The sequence below is a fragment of the Rhinolophus hipposideros genome, assembly GCF_964194185.1.
Source record: "Rhinolophus hipposideros genome assembly, chromosome: 15".
Lineage (NCBI taxonomy): Eukaryota > Metazoa > Chordata > Mammalia > Chiroptera > Rhinolophidae > Rhinolophus > Rhinolophus hipposideros.
The window spans coordinates 41,570,383-41,588,327 of record NC_138061.1 but is presented as its reverse complement, the minus strand read 5'-3'; the positions used below and the strand labels follow the sequence as shown (position 1 = coordinate 41,588,327).

Here is a 17,945-nt window from a genome sequence, read left to right as displayed (position 1 = left end):
TCTGCGTGTATGCAGGTATGAGGATGACCCTCGTTGGGCATCAGCGACTTTAGCAAGAGCTTGTGTGCATCGGGCTGAGATGAAGGGCGAGAAGCCCCTTGCAACATGTCTGTGGTTTCAGCTACTTAGCTTCCTTTCAGCCTCTGGCACCCTGGTGTGGCATCAGTTTCAGGTGTCTGGGGTTGGTCGCTTGGGAGCTTGGTTAATGGTCAGACCGACTCGTGAAAGACAGGTTGCGGTGCGACGCTGGTGGAGGGACCAGCAGGTGGTGGTTCTGACTTAACCTCAACGTGCAAGAACTACAGGCTTTGCATGATGCTTTATTTCCTCCCCCAAAGACTCGAATGGCGAAAGAAGAAATGAGAAAAAGATTCTCTTGTCATTTACAAAGAGACTCCACCTCCATTCCTCCACTCCCAGTAGACTGACATCCCAAACTTCTCCAGGTTAGGCCTTCTCCTGTATTAAAATTTTTTAAAGAGTGAGGCTGTGTTTTCATATATGTGAATACTTTAAAAACTACCTAATGCTATGAGAAAGAAGAAAATAATATTAGCCAATTCAAGAATTACACATAGGATGGAATTATATTTAGCCACCATATTAAAACACACACATACACACAAAACCCCAACAAACCCTCTCTACAGTTTTACACATCTAACTACAAAAGGCTGTGTATTTCATGACAGTGCAAGGGGGTAAGTGTGTTTTCTCTTAAAATGATGTGAATATTGCTTACATTTTCCACTGTTGAAAAATTTCTAGAATTACCAATGAAAAAATTATTCAAGTAGAATCTTAAATTAATACAGTGAAGATTGGAATGTTACTGCCCACTCCCAGCCTCCTCCCCCCATAAACAGTTTATTAAGCAGGAGAGAGTTGAGGTGCTTTCCAGTGTGTCTTTTGAAAATCTCAAAGAAAAATGGCATTAGCTTCCAAAATGAGCCTTAGGGTTAAAGAAACAAAAGGGGAGAAACGTGTGCCCAGAACAGGTCATATGAAATTGATTTAGTTTTTACTGAGTAGCTTCAATATTCTAGGGTAGAAAAATACCTTCAGTAATAGGAGGATGAAGTCGGAGGCTGGAAAATATTACACAGAAGGTAGTCCAGCTACCTACTATCAGGGTTTCTGAGAGAAATGTCAACCTCAATAGAGTGACTACATCAGCAGGCCCTGAAATATCCCTGTTCCTTCTCCAAGAGTAGACCAGAGTCCTTCGCGCACATTAAGTCAAAATTCCACTCCAGTTGTATAGAAATATTGAAGTCAATGGAACTTGACCTTCATGTCGGTATCATCACTGATGGCTGATTCAGAGTAATGTGTAACTTACAATCAAGAGAAGAAAAAAAAGGTGGGGCAAAAACGGGTGATGGTCAGTGCATCGCGTGAAATAGAGAACTGGGAACATATTCACATATGGAGTGTGGCCTCAAAATCAGACAGATAATGGAGTAAAACCTGAGCTTTCCTACTTATTTGCTGTGAGGTATAGAGTAAGTTACTTAACCTCTCTGAGCCTCAGTTTCTTCATCTGTAAATACGTATCTCAAAGGTTATGAATAAAATGAAATAACACATGTTAATGATCAATGAATAAAAAAGGAATGGCCTTTTCTAGATCCTAGGGTTTCTCTTTTTTTATTATTAAAAATATTCTATGTCAACTGGACATATTTTCTGTCTGTACAAGTCAAACAACTTTACTTGAGGAACTGGCTAATAAACCATTGGTTCAGGGCCAAAAAGCATAAAAAAAAAAACAATTCTCACCTTTGTTTCAGAACAGGCCCATGATGTGTATTGTATATTATAGCAGTAATTCACAAAAATCTTGCTGTTTCAATATCTAGACTAATGTCTGAAAATAAGCAAAGAAAAAAATTGATAGATTTTTGGCTTATAAAATTTCAGGGGAAAATGAGTCTTTGCATATGATCTAAATAGAACTGCGATTAGTAATGCTTTGTTCTACTGATGTTACAATTGCTTCTGAAAATATGGTAATCTTTGTGGTGAACAAAACTCTCATTCTGTCATAAATTTGAGAAAAAATCAGAAGACGGAGATCTAAAAGTATAGAAAATTATCTCTGATACAACATGGTAATAATTAAAAAGGGTTTGATTTAGGACATATTTCATTTCTGGGTTGATATTTTCTGGGTAAGGCATGGCATAATATTTTTTGTTGCTTCTGAGTGTTAAGAAAAAGTTTCCAAGAGTAAATCAAGGCTGATGGAATTAAAGAAAACCATAAAGTAAGTATTATAGCAGTATCTATACGTGTATATAGGAAAATGATAATATATAGATCTGTACGGAGATCTGTATTAATATAGATTAGCATTTTTTCATCCATTGGTATTTCATTTTGGAATCTACCCTACAGAACCAAAACAACCCATATGTAAAGACATGTACACAATGTTAATTTCCATCTTGTTAGAGGAAAATAAACATGAAAGCAACTTGATTTACAGTCTATGTAAATCAGTAGACTGTTTGAAAATTGTAATATACCCATACTATAGAATATTTTGCTGGTATTAAAAACAATGAGCTAGATTTTAGCTATTGACCTACAGGGATGTCTATGATATGTTGTCAGGAAAATAAGTCTACAGAGTTATGTATATAAAATCTCATTTTTTTAAAAAGTACTTGTCAAAGAGTCACTCTGTGTATCAGTTGAATACACTATCTATTTACAAGTCAAGAATAAGAAGGAAAACTCCTCCTGTATCGAATATCCATCAGTCAAATAATACCTGAATGGTTGACTATATTCTGTACACACATGAGGTGAAAATTTCTTCTTTGGAACATCAGATCCATGGACCTCTGTGAGCCTACTCTGGGCTAGTATAAACATTGTTCTTTTTACTATAATTGGCACCTGGTCCCAAATAAATCAAAGCTACAGAAATCATGGAACAATAAACAGAACTATAGAAGAAATGTGAACCAAATTTCTTGCAACATAGCAAACATATTACACTTGTCCAAAGAATGTTTCTTTAGTTATCCTTTGGAAAGGAATATGGGACTAGAGCTGCTGAACTCAGCTGTCTAGGGACAGGCAACATTACATCAACACTGATAACTTGCCAGTTGGAGACATTTAACTCGTTGGAATTCTATAGGATAGAGAGAGTAAGCCAACAACACACCCCTTACTAAGTGCAATAAATGTGCCCTAGTGGAATTTGTTCCATTTCACCCAGTGTTTATTAATTTCACCTGCAAATTCACTTACATTACTGTAAGGTAGAAATTAGTATCACTTTGCATTATTTTTTCTTGATTTTATTTTCTATTTTCTGGGCAATAATCCAGTGGATCTGTGAATAACCATCTATGTAAAGCCAAGCAGAAGACAATATTTACTTGTTTTCTTGCAAATACTGATTAAAATATTCCTTAGGGGATAGAAAAAATGACCAAGATTGTGACACATTTGAAAGTAGACAGTATCTGAGAATAAGTAGAAATCTAAGTTACATTTATTGGCAAAAGCACATAATTTTAAACACTGAGCTTTCTTCATTGGAATTTCAAGAATACAAGGTAAATATAATTAAGTTAATAAAATGTCACCTATTTGGTCACCTTGCTTCATTATTTCTCTTTCTCCCTTTCTTTATTAAGTTCAATCAAACAACTATTAGGTTGGTGCAAAAGTAAACCTTGTAAACCACAATTACTTTTGCACCAACCTAATATATGTTGAATTGCCTAATTAGTAAGCATGATTTTATACTAGACACTGAAAGAACAGGCAGAGCAAACAGAAAACAAACACACTTGAGACTGTAAAATAAAAGGTATCATTTTGATTAAGTACTCAAATGTGTGGGAATAAGAATAATTATGAATGTTTAGCAATTACTTATGTTCAGGCTCTTTCAAGTGTTTTATATAGATTACCCCATTTGATCCTGATAGAAGCTGCAATTATTTTATCTCACCCATTTTTAGATGAGCAAACTGAGGCCCAGAGCTGGTTGTTGTTTTCTTTCACTTAGTATTTTACTTAGGATCTCTTAGGGGTACTAAGACTCCAATAACTTAGAGGAGAAAGGATGTGATCAGAAATACTATGGGTAGGGGAAGAAAAGGGTGGGGAGGAGAAGGGACTTCACGGCACATGAGCTGAAGCAGGAAAAATGGGTAAGAGAGAGAAGTGCACAGGCTGTGTAGGTAATGGACATCCTGAGGGATATGCATGTTGGGAAACTTGAGCTGGTTTCTCTGGAGGAAAGACAGAGTCTTATCATTCTTCACTCAACAAAAATATCTGGAACATCTAGCATGTGTTAGTGTTTGAGTGCTAAGAATACAGAGGTGAATAAAACAGGTAAAATCCTGCCCTGAAAGAACCCACATTTCAGTTAGGGGACTCAGAAAATAAAGAAATAATAAACAAGTCAATAAGGAACAATAAGCAAGTAAACAAATGAGTTATCAGAACTATGAAGGCCTAAATGGTATGACTTATAGAGGGATGGAGAACCAAGGGTAAGAGAACCTTTCCCCTGGTTCTCCATCCCTCTATAAGGGTGGTCAGAGAGACCTCGCCGGGGAGAAGACATTTGAGCTGAGTCTGTTAGAGAAAAGAAGGGGGGGGTGAGGGAGGGAGATGAGGGTGACGGGGATCAAATATACGGTGATGGAAGGAGAACTGACTCTGGGTGGTGAACACACAATGGGATTTATAAATGGTGTAATACAGAATTGTACACCTGAAATCTATGTAATTTCACTAACAATTGTCACCCCAATAAATTAAAAAATATATATATTAAAAAAATAGTAAAAAAAAAAAAAAAAGAAGGAGCTAGACACGGGGAGAGCTAAGGAGATGAAAAATTGAGAGAGGAAGAGCTAAGTGTGCCTTTTTCTGACATATTCCCAGAAGACAGATACACATTTTCTTTTCTACTCTTCCTGATCTCTTTTCCTCCCCATGTCCCTTGCCTCCATGTGAAAAATTCCTCCTAAATATTACATCTTTACTGTATTTCACTTGGAACATCATGTATTAGAAAATGTCCAGGAGTCTTCTATGAAAACAAAAAAGATAAATTAGGAATCAGAAAAGATTCTATCCTAAATTGATTTCAAATTTAAACCGATTTTGTAAAAAACTCAATGAAATCTGTTTTGATTATTCAATTGTATTTAAAAGGTTCAATAGCCGAAATGGAAAACCTAAACTTGATGGAAACCATAAGAAGTCTGATCTTGAACAAGTTTTGAGTAGTGTAGAACTTTTTTAATGTAATTCTGGAGTATTTGATAATATGTAGCGTCCTCCACTAAAATTGTTTATTCAAATGTCAGTGAGAAAGCTGAGAAGTAAAAGCGCTCTTCTCCTGCTGATCTTTTTGGATCTCAGAGAGGATGAAATGGAGGGATTTGGAAGAAGACCCTGTGATTTCCATATGGCCAACTTGGGCACTGGAGATTCTCCCAACAGACAATTTTTCTTTTTTGTTCACATTTGCAGTCCATATTTCCTGAAATCTCTTCTTAGCTTTTTAGTTATTCCAGTAACACTTTCCACTGTGCATTGGATTTATCAGCACTGCCTGCAGTGTGTACCCAGAACTTTAAAGCATTCATCATCTTCACATGTGTTTGTGTGTTTGCATTTTATCTCCTGAGACTTGAGCTAAATGCAAAAGGGTGACTTAAATTTGCATCCTTCTGGGAAACACACATTGACTGTTACCAGCAAATGACTGTTTTTGTGATCTTACTCATGGTTTTTGGAAGGTCTTAGGTTACCTTGAATTAGTACTATGCTTCACACTAAAGAAAAAGCCATATTTTCATTTATTTCACAATGGATTTGGGATTAAAGCAATCATTATATCCGCATTTAGAATGGGAGTCCCAGGAAACTGAACTTTTGAATGATGTCCATGCTTTCTCCATCACTATGTTCAACTGTGGCATTTAGAAAGGAAAACTGAGGTTATAATATTTAGTCATTTCTTATACTTGACTGGTAGAAAAACAAAGTGCAAGTTAGTGTGGGGAGCTCCCATGAGCCAGTATAAATCTATTCCTACTTCTAAATTTCATGCATTTCTCTTTCTCAAGGCAGTGGCGTGATTATGCAAACAGCATCAGGACAAAGCTGAATCGTTTAACTTCTTTTCCAACAATGGAAAATTCACTTTTACATCAAGGATAATCCTCCCCTGTGCATGTCCCTCGCAAGTCCCAAGGTTCCTCTGAAGTACTGGTATCAGGAGAGTTAATCCTGGGGTATATAAATCTTTTTTTTTTTTCTAAGAAAACCAGTTTTTTTTTTGTTTGTTTTTAATAAAATAGTTTTGTTATATAGTTATCCAAAAATAAACTTTCTTTGAAAGTCACATTGAAATACTACTATTAAGGCCATACAGATTGTTACTATCAAATGACTAATTTTGTTTCCTTTCTCTGAACATAAGCCTCCTACTCATAGTTGTTTAGGAAGGGGGGTTATATTTTATCTTCAGTGTGTCTGACCTCACAGTAGGTAGCTGGTGCACAACTGGCTTGGTGCTGTACGCCTGTTAGAATGGAAGTTAGTAATCCTTAGGAATAAAAGAAGTCCTCCTTCCCTTCAGGGCTGCTGGTAGCCCGAGTGACATCCTGCACTATTCCTTTGCTTTCTAATTTCCCCGATTGGGCCTCCTGTCCCCCACACCTGATTTAATCCACCTAGAATAGCCTCTTCATACATTGGCTGTGCCATTTTCTGACAGCCTGTTCGTAATAGTAATGAGGACAGCAATGAAAGTGTGGGCAATGGCGATAACGGAGGTGGTAACAGGTATCAATTACCGAGTACTGACAATGCTCCCAGCCTGCTTTACATGCGTTTTCTCAGGTCATCCTCACAATGAGCCTATGGGTTAGTTTACATTTGTATCACCATTTGATGAGAACACTGCCGCACAGTTAGGCTAGATTACTCAGCTAAGGTCACAACAAATCATAATCAATCACAAAAATAATTCCCAGCACCTGGTGAGCACTCCCATTTATTGCGACAGGCATCAGCATTGCGTGCTTACCTTATTCACTCCCCATAAGAGCCCTGGTAGAACAGTTCTTGCTCCTACTGGCAAATAAGGAAGCCTGAGGCTTAGAGAAAGATTCCCCATCCCAGGATCCATCAGCATATTTGTTATTCTCTGCATTCAAAAACCAAACTGGGCTTGCCTGTGGACAATACAGCTACATATATTTTTAGAGTCAAGGATTTCTGACAGTGGAGAAAGGGTTGAAATACATATTTTTTCTTTTTCAAAATTAGGTAGGTAAATCCCAGGTGATCTGTGAATGCGCACTGGGATAATTTTGCTTAGAACAAAAGGTAGAAAAGTGCAGACTACACAGGGTAATGGTTCAAAGACACTCTTGCATGAGTAGAAATCTTTTTAAACCAAAACAGGATTAAAAGAAAACAGATGAGTAGAAAAGTCTAAATTATTTTTGGTCATAAAGTGAGAAACCAAACTCTTCCATAGAAAAGAAATAAATACCATTGTCTTTTATAGAATGAAATAAATTAAAGCCTTACATAAATAATACCCATAATGCATTTTATCCTCTCGGAGACCGTTAAAATTCCTGTAGTCATCAGCGCTTAAGTTCACTTATGCATTTAACCGTCATTTATTGTACTAGGTGCTATGATGGTGTTCTTGAAGGATATAAAAATATATACAGATACATGAGAACAGGACAAAACAACTCTCTGACAACCAAATAATTTTTCCACAAACTAAGTTCAGGAGTGCAGAAAAGCTGCAGAATAAAGATACAATCAGTACGGTAGGCTTGTTAGACAAGGAAAATTTCTTGTAAGTGATTTATTTACTGGCCGTTGAAGTAGATGGTGGTTTTACAAGAGTGGAAAGAAGACAGAAGGGCTTTTCCGGTTGATGGAATATCATGTTGGCAGTACTTAGGGTTTCAATAATGGAACCAATTCATTTAGGAAGATGTCATGATTTTCTTTGCCTCAGAAATTTTATGAGGAAAATAGTACATAGATTTTAAAATTGATGCATATTTTGTTCCTATAACTAGTTTAGTCATACTGAAGCCTACTGCTGAGGTTTGAACGTGGGCAACTTCAATTTTAATAAAGCTTGTTCTTGTTTTAGATATTCTCTTGGACAATTTTAAGTTAAGTGTAATACAGAGTACTATTACTGGTTTACATCATAATTGGGGATGATGGCTTTATTTTTAAAATGGGCAACAACCATGACAATTATAATTAAGAGCCCTACTATTCACCCTTAGAAGTAGTCTCCTCTTTACAAAACCTAAACGTGGGTATTCTTCAAGGGCTTTGGAAGTATAAAGATTTTGATTCCATTGCAATGAGTATTCCCAAACCACTGGAAATTCCCCCGTTTCTTCTGTTCTTGTTATTAGTCTGCCCCCCATAAGATCATGGACAAAACAACGCTATCATCGGATGTTGGCGCCTATTAAAACATACACACTCCATATTTCATTTTCCATTTTGGGGGGAGTTCTCATGAGCTTAGGGCCCTTTAGTTGTGGTCTCTGTCCTTCCTTAGTGGGCAGATACAGACAAAGGGCTCTGGGAGCGAGGTGATTGTGAGGGTTAAGAAGACACATGGGTGGTGGCTGAAGTCTGATTTGTGATTTTTTCAGGCTTTCAGGGGTTGTATGTTCTACAAGAGCACTGGGTGCATTTTGGGGGGCTGCAGAGAGGGAGATAATAGGTCGGGGCTGTTGTATTGACCACTTTTCCCCCTGTGAATAGAAAGCCCTTGCTGAGTAGCCCCGCTGGAAATCGTGGATGTTAAGGCCCACTTACTGAAAGTAAGTCTACTGTGCATGTAAGGAGGACAGACAATCCTCAAATTGTTAGACAGGGTTTAGGGGCTCACAAGAGGGTATCTTGACCTACTTTCTTGATTTCCACGAAAGTAGGCCTATTATTATAAAGTGCTCCAGAAATTTTACTGAGGACACTCAAGGCAGTTTAATGTGAGATTCTGCAACTTAGGTCTAGTATTCTTACAGCTCTATTCTCCTTTGTAGAGTAGGAAATACTGAGAAATTAAATACAAATAAAATTCCAATTCACGTCAAAATAATTTTGGAACATTATTTTTACTTCACTTAAATCTTATACATTTTCAGATTTATGCATATGATCAGAAGACAAGAATCTTCATTGTTTGCAGAGAGCAAAGCTAAACCGGATGATATTATGGTTAATTTTTCTTCTATTTGCTTATTTATATTGTTATATGTTTCTAAAATGAACAAATTGTTACTTTTTCAATAAAAGAACCACAATAACTGTCATTTTTAGAAAGATGAAAATGGAATCCTAATTCTAGACTAATGGTGAGTTGAAGTAAACGTAATCCATTACAGGGCTAAATTGCTAAATGTCATGACATAATCATGTTGTGAAAAACATTATAATCTGTTGAAATTACAACTTTGTGTGATAAATAATATTTTATTTTTGGATGAAATGAACTGAAAAGAAACATGAGCGTAGCTCTTTAAGAGCTCGGAGCACCATTGAGTGTGTGTAAAACCTATAAACATATTTGATTAGTAAATAAGTAGATAAACAAATAAAGGAAAAAATGCTTTAAGATGGTGCTCCTGCTGAGTACTTTAGAGAGAACTGGTATGCTGGCTAAGGGCTGTGAAATAAAAAACGCACAAACAAAAATTTCTTTGGACAGAAAGAATATCTTTACAAAGGTTTTAATCTAGAAAAAATAGCTGAGGAAAAGCAGAGTAATTTGACATGTTGGGCACCTTCTGTATTCTGATAAAACAGTGGTAATTGGTATTGTAATAAATCTGACTTGCTAAGAGCAGATGACTTATTATTCTAGGGTATTACCAATTTTGTGAAAAACTTCCACTTGTACATATCTTATTTAAACATGTACGTATCAGTATTTGTTAGTCTATGGATAGTATGTCTTACTTTTGTAAACTAGCATCCAGATTAGATGCTAGATGGGCTAGACCCATCTGTGGTATTAGTCTTCATACAAAATGCTTGGCATCTTACTTCTGATACCGTTAAGATGTGAAGACTGGACTGAAATGATTTGGTAGCTCCTGAGAAAGAGCATGCCATTTGATTAATTACACAGAAAAAAGGAGGATTAGGCCTAGCTTTTAATTTTTAGAACTCATTTTCTCCTCAGTTCCAAAAATGAATTGCACTGACAATGTGCAATCGAGAATATGGCAAATTTTCAAAATAATAAGTAATGGCTAAAATGTCATCTCGAAACATTAAATCTTTCATAGCAGCAAAAACACATTCGGTTCATATAAGAATAGAATAGTTTCCTTCCAGAAAACTTCTGATAAATTCGATTTACGATGATATTTCAAGAAGACATTTCTAGCCAAACCAGCAACAGAGTGGCAGGAAAGCACGTAGGAACCGTAAATCAACCGTGGCCTTATCCAATCACTACATACGTGTATTATTGGGGAGCCCATTATGTGCTGGGCGCCGTGGAAGGAGATGAGGGTATAATGATGAGCAGACAGGCACAGTTCTTGTGCTTGTCGTACTTAGGATTGCTGGGAGACAATTGAGTGATGGTAACACACACATGCATGCACTCATACACATATACATATGTGCATATATAATGATGAATTTTGAAAATATATGGGGTAAAAATGAAGAGTGCTATAGGACAAACATAACAAGGAGACCTAATTTAGACAAGAGGGACAAGGTCAGTTTTTCTGTGGAGTCTCATATAACTGACATGAACTATGAGAAGGAAATAATCAGGTAAAAAGTGAGAGGGAAAGGTATTTCAAGGGAGAGGAATACATGAGGGAAGGCCTGAGTTAGGAAGGCACTTAGCTTTTTGCCAGAACTGTTATAGGAGCACAGTGAGAAAGAATGGCAGGCAACCGAACCCAAGAGGTAGGAAGAGCCCTGATTGTGCAGCGTTTTATAGCTTGTGATGGGCAAAAGGCTCATATAACCCACCAATGTAGGACAGTCATTGCTTTACCGGTGAATGTGAAGTTATGGTGTCCTCAGCAATACAGACCACTTCCCTTGATTCCAGAAGGCTTAAATAACTTTAGTTTTCAGAATCATAGTTTAAAAATAGGATTGATTATAAGTTATTTGCAGACACAGATTTTTAAATGGATATCCCCTGGGTCCTCTTTCATCCATGGGTATATATGTATTTGCAGAACTGAGCCTAGACAAAGCAGGGATTCACATGGATTGAGCACATACAATAACAAGCTCAGAACATGCACCCTCTCAACTAACCCTCACAACCGCCCTGTGAGGTAGATGTTATTATCCTCATTTTAAAGACAAGGATATTGAGTCTCAGGGAAGGTCGTGAATTTCCGAAGATGAATGAATGGAAGAGACAAGATTCAAATCTGGCTCTCTTAAGTTTGTGAAATTTCTACTGCAGTGTAATGATTCCTCACGGGACAGAACTCAAGAAGTATATTTGCTATTGGACCTCCTGAAATGGCAATAAATGTCCTTTTAGATGCCAGCAGCCTCCTTTCTCTTTATCTGCTCAGTCCTCCCATTATTCATAAATCCAGGCATTTGAGCATTTAAGCATTTGCTTAATATGCATTAAATAAAGAGTTACTAAGATACCAGATAACACTGAGAAGTGGATGAAGGAAAGGGAACGGGGAAGGGACATAAAGATATAAAATTCAGGATCTGCCTTCAAGGGACTCATACTATTAGGAAAGCTAAGTCTCATATACACATGACTATAAAACAGTGGAGAATGTGTTGAGTCACAAGAGAAATACACGTTAAGATTAGTTCCTGGTATGCCTTTAAAATGCAGGTATGATGTTGGTGGATAGAGCAGTAAAAGGAGGGTTTTCCAAACAGGCAGTTATAATTTGGAGGAACATTTGCTCTAAAGCCATTTCAGCACCTCTTCTCAGAGTAACCAAACTGAAGGAGCATGGAGCTCTTCGTTCTCAACGGGGACCCATGGTCTAACAAAACATATTTGGCTGAAATGTATTCTTCATAGCCAAAATAAAATGTTTTTAATACTTCTCTAGATTACAGAGACTAATTGTCTCCATAAGTTTTTTTTTTTTTAAATTTCAGATGTACAACTGCTGAGGTCTGCCACTAGGGAGTTAGGGAGGAACAGTAAAACAAGCTCCTGATTTCCAGTTCTGGTTCGCTTTTGGTCACTGTGTGGTACTGTGTATTTGGTAGCTCTATCTGGAAGCCTTCTGAAATTCCAGCAAATCCTCTAAGGACAGGCTTAAGAGGGTAGGGACTATGGTAACAAAGACTATGGACTCAGGCTCTCTTGAGTTTAGTGTGACCGATTCTTAGGCCCTCAATGTCATTGATTCCTTACCTCCTTTTCACTAATGAAGAAGGACTGAGTGAGGGAAACCTTCTAAAATGTTTTATTGTGTTTTAAATACACAGCAGGTTGGAAATGCACAGCAGGTTTCAAGTAGCGCAGCTTGATAGGATGTGTAAGGGAAGAGGAAGAGGAAGAGGAGATAAACTATATAATGGAGGCTTAGAAAATACCAGATTATGGAATTTAGATTGTCTGTAGTAGGCAACACAGAAAATCACGGATCTTGAATTTTTATTTGTTTGTTTGTTTGTTTGTTTGTTTAACATAATTAGATTCCTAGTTAGAGGAAATAAGTTGAAAAGGATAGTATTTTCTTTCCAATTATAGAAATAAATCTCGTACATAGAAGACGTTACCAGCTATTGTTTGTTTTATTTTTAACCTCTTTCAAGAGCTATTATATTTTCAGTCTATGGTTTCTCTACATTATTATTGTAACAGTATTGTTATGGGAGTTAATCCCACAATTAATCCTCATAGAGTCAACAAAATTGCAGTCCAGCCAACATTTTACTACCCACACAAACATTTACATATTCCAACTGTCCTTCCAACTAGAATTCATTTCCTTTTCCAATCTCACAAAGGAAATGTTCTCTCCTGATGTTTCCCTTGATATGTAAGGTCAAAAAATTGTTTCTTTTCTTTTTAAAAGCATGTTCAACATGGGGGCTTTTGATATCTCTGCAGCCCAGCCATCTTCCAAGTCAGATTTTAATAATATCATGACCCATAACCTTTTGTTTCAAAATTAGTTTCTGCAAGAAATCAAAGGCGGGGGAGGATCTATATTAAATATTGATTTTTTAAAAAGACCACTCTCTCTCTCGCCCTTTCTCCCTTTCTCTCCATAGAAGTTGAAAGGAGATATTAGAGAAAGGGTTGAAAGCCTTTAAAGCAGTCCATTCTAAATGTTCTCTTAGATTTATTTTGTTCACTTTTCTCTCCTGTAGTATAATAGTAAGGTTTTAATAATATTTCATCTCAAATAATTCTCTTTGTTGAGCAATTAACTTTTCTATTTTTTCAGGTCATTTAAAATCATCACAAGTATGTCAAATGTAATTTAATAAAATTATGTTTACTTACAATTTTGACTTTGAGATGGTCTATTAACGTAATAATCCAATCTAAAATAAAATGCAATTTGGTGGCTATCTAAAAGCTAGGAAGAGAGCTCTCACCAAACCCAACCATACTGGAACCCTGATCTTAGACTTCCAACGTCCAAAACTGTGGGAAAATAAAATTTCTGTTGTTCAAGCCACCCATCTGTAATATTGTGTTATGGCAGCCCAAAGAAACTAATATGGTGATTGTCCCCATTTTGTGGATTAGGATGCAAACTGAGAGATCAGTGGTAAAGTGGCTTTTGAACCGGAGTGTGTCTGACTACAAAGCTCACTCTTTGGGTTGCCCTCTGTATTTTGGACAAGAAAATAATGAATATAGATCGTCTTTTAAAAAATACCAAACCTTTCCTCTGTTGCTGTTTGTGTGACTTTTTATTTTTAGTAGGTTTAGCAGATACAGACAAAACCAGTTGATTTTTCTCATTCCTATTCATTATCATCTGATATTTGTGCAGCAGAATGTTATTTAAGCTCTCAGAATTCCAGGTAAATGTTGAAAAATGTAGACAATCTTCCTGAAACTGTGATGTTGAAAAATCCAAGAAGATTTACTATTGCTCTATTTGCTTTCTGTAAACCATATTAAATACAAAATATCCAGTTTTGTGCCTGAAACTAACTGGCAGTATCCCATTATACCATATTAAAATTAACATCTATTAATTGGATTAGAAATTCAGTGAGAATGACAGCTGCTAGTGCCTTTTACAGTTACTTTGTTTCTCTATAATCCATATGGCAGAAATCACATAATGCTTTTTTCCCCTCATCTAAATAAACATTTGAGATAAAAAGGTTTGACTCACTGTGGTCAGGATATGTGCATTTATTTTTCCTTCTTTCTTTAATTTTTTTTTTTTTTTGTAAAAGCTTAACTATCTTTTTTTTCCTCTTTCACAGGTTTTCACCAGCCATATTTTTATATCTGATTAGCATTGTTCCATCATTATGGCTTCTTGAAACACACCATGAGACCCAGGTACATCTTTTGCAAAATAGGAAGTGGCTTATTCAGCAATAAACTACTTTTATATTATAATCCAATTTGTGTCAGAAATGCACTTTCCTAAGGAACTGGAGTTATCAGGAACTGAATAAATAAGGGATCATCAGTAAAAGAAAGTGAATCCATGATCTGTCAAAAACAATAAAAATATTACATTCATTTAACACTTAAGATTATATAATTAACAATTTGTGTTAGAGAGCTTGTTCCTAGGAGCTCCCCCCTCCCGCTCTGCCTAATATGCGAGAATTTACACGGGGGTGTAAAAATTAGTTTTTCACCCTTGTAGCTTCAATTAGTTTCTATATTAGGCTAAGAATGGCCAGGGTGCAATAACCTAGCATCCTACAAAATAACATTTTTAGGAACAACAAATACAAAACAAACCTCGTTATCTGTACTCTGCTATATAAATACGATCAAACTTGGAGAGTCTATTTGAAATAGGCTGTCTTAAAATGTAGGCTGTGCATATTACAGGAGACTCACTTTTGAGGTTCCCACGAGATGTTTCAGCGAAATAGGAATTCTACTCTATAGACCCAAAATCAGGGTAAAAGAGTCATGGGACTCACCATTGGGAAAGGTGGGCTTTATGTATTAGAACCACACTGACCCAGAAAATAAACAACGGCTTCCAATAAGAGACATTAATCTATATAGGGAGAAAGGTGCTGAATTTCAAGTGAGTTGCTTCCTACTTGGGCAATTCTAGGTAGCAGGCTCTAGGCTGGCTTCAGATATTTCTTGTTATTAATGAATCTCTACAATATGGGGGAAGCCAGTTAGTAAAGTCTATCAGATTCCAGCCTGGACTTAATGTCTTCAGGGTTCAGGTTACAGGACTATGTGTTACAGATGAACCATAGTTATGAAATAATATTATTTTATTACCTTCACTGATAAATTACTTGAGGGAAGATCTGTGAGAATTGTGCCTCTATATAGACTTCTTTGCTACAGTTGGTCATTTTATAGCAAAGGTAAGCCTCCTGTGTATGTTTCAGAGATTCAAACCTTATCTGGAAAATGCTTGTTCCAAATTTCAGGCATATGGAGGGAAATTTAGCTATGTGGACTATTCTGGAAGAATTCCACAAGCATGTACCAATCATAAAGGCATGAAGAAAACATATGTCTGCCTTAAATTTCATTTAAAAACAAATTAAACTCATTGGCTATCTCTATGTCTGTAGCAAAACTATTTTTATAACAGTACATTGGTTGGTTCTAGTTATCATGGCTTTTAAAAACTACCATAGGGAGTTAGGGGACTGTTTCAATTTCCTTACTACTTACTACTCTCAGGGGTATGGAAATAAGCTCTGGTGATTTCAATCATTTTTTCCTTCAAAAGCAATTCTATGACATGGCTATCATATACAATAACAATTCATTTCCCCAAATGCTTTTATAATAAAAATGTGTGGCACAGTTAATTGATATACAGGTCAAATCTCATTACAACAAATAGCCTGCAACCCAAAGCTCTCTTTTCACTAAAAAAAAAAAAAAAAAAAAAAAAAAAAGATTTTTGAGCCCCTGGCAGTACTTCTTTAATTTTCATGCTACAAAAGAAACTGGACCCTCTAATAGTAATGGATTTGACTCATTTTGACACTAAGAATTAAAATGAATGCCCAGAGATTGAATTGGGCAGGGTGGGCAGAGATAGAAATAGAAAAAAGTGATAGAACAAGAGACAGATAGAAAAAGATATTGGAATTGCATTTAAATAAATAAGAAATGGTAGAATAAAGGGAGATACAGCAATTCTCTCTGTCCATTCATGTAGGAAATTTTGGTTGTGATAATAATCACTTTTCTTCTTGATTTCAAAGTATTTTCAGATATGTTTTGTCATTTATGAACCTAGCAACTCCACAAGTTGGGTATGGTCTGTACATTTCTGTTTTATAGAAGAAGATCTGAGACTCAAAAAGATGAAGTAATTTTCTCAAGGCCACACAGCTAATCGACAACTGTCTGGAGTTTAGAATCTAAGCCTTGACCTCTAGTCTGTTAAACACACTACTTTTCTCAGTTATGTTTTCTATGCTTTAGAGGCATTAGCGTCAAAACCATCTGAATTTTTCATGACGAGAAAGAGTAATAAAATTTCCATTCACTTTTTACATTTATTCTAAATCCTAAATGTTGTAACCTATGACCTGGCATTTGGAAAACATCCTGACCTATTTCATGAAGACATTTCTCCTAGATGATTAATTCTGTACCTTCATTCCTGAATCTTGCTAGTTCTACATGAATGGAAACAAAATGGTTATGATTACAATTCTGACCTTCACTCTTAGGTTTATTTATGAAGTGGCATAGTGAAAGAAATGGAAACTTTCTGGTCTTGGATGGTGTCAGTCTGACCCAAAGGAGTATATTGAAGCTTATTAGCTTTTAAGACATAGTCCATGAAAAAGGGGTTGGTTGGCACCCAGATCCTCTACATGAACTCACACACACAATACTGAATATAAACTATATTCTAGTAAAAACTATACAAGTCAGATTAGGTTTTAGGAGTCAAACCAGTTGGTCTTTGCAGTCCTAATGCAGCTGCTGCTTAAAGGAAAGTCTCATCAATATATAACAAATAGAATTACAAGAATGGAGTGAGACTCAGATAGCTTATAAATCATAACATGGACTATAAGCTATTTGCTACCAAGTTATCTTATACTGTAATGCAGACAACTTTTTAAAAATAACAAGATGCCCATGGATTTTCAGTGATAAGGATGTAAAACACATCAAGGTCACCACTTTTAATATACAGGCTGCTTTCATGCCTGCAAACAAAGTGGTTAAAATTTGTTTCATATTGACCATTTGGTTCTTCAAGTTACAAAACTACTCTGCAATGAAGATTTATTACTTGGTTCAGAGATTTAATTTTGTCTTTATTATCTTTTCTTGGAGTCCTAGCTGTACAAAAAAGTGTGCAAACAGCTGTATTTTGCTCTTAGAGATATGGCACGTACTCGTTTTCATTAATTGTTCTTGCCATTTCACCCATAACACTAGTTGTTTTGATGGAGGGTAGAAAAAACTAGCTTCTTGACAGACTTTCTTTTCTACTTTTAAAAATATCTCACAGAAATATCTGTGATGTAGAATCTAGAATCATTAAGAAAAATAACTTTTTACAGCTTTAGCATTTAAAAAAATAGTTTTTCTGTAAATCTGAATATGTGATCACGGATGGGTGGTGGTGTTGGTGGTGGTGGTGATGGTGGTGTGTGTGTGTGTGTGTGTGTGTGTGTGTGTGTGTGTGTGTATTTCAAAAGTATGTTAGCTTTGCAAATGTTTAAGGAAATCATATATATATATGAAATGTATA

The 17,945-nt window shown here is 36.1% G+C and overlaps 1 protein-coding gene across 2 annotated transcripts in view; it reads left to right on the top strand.

Moving 5' to 3' along the window:
* The window catches only part of TMEM26 (transmembrane protein 26), a 37,540-nt gene that overhangs the window by 712 nt on the left and 18,883 nt on the right, over positions 1 to 17,945 (top strand). For both annotated transcript variants that reach the window (XM_081073888.1, XM_081073887.1), the window contains exon 2: positions 14,485 to 14,563. In XM_081073888.1, coding sequence (XP_080930014.1) covers positions 14,485 to 14,563 — 79 coding nt within the window. The remainder of the gene's footprint in view (positions 1 to 14,484; positions 14,564 to 17,945) is intronic.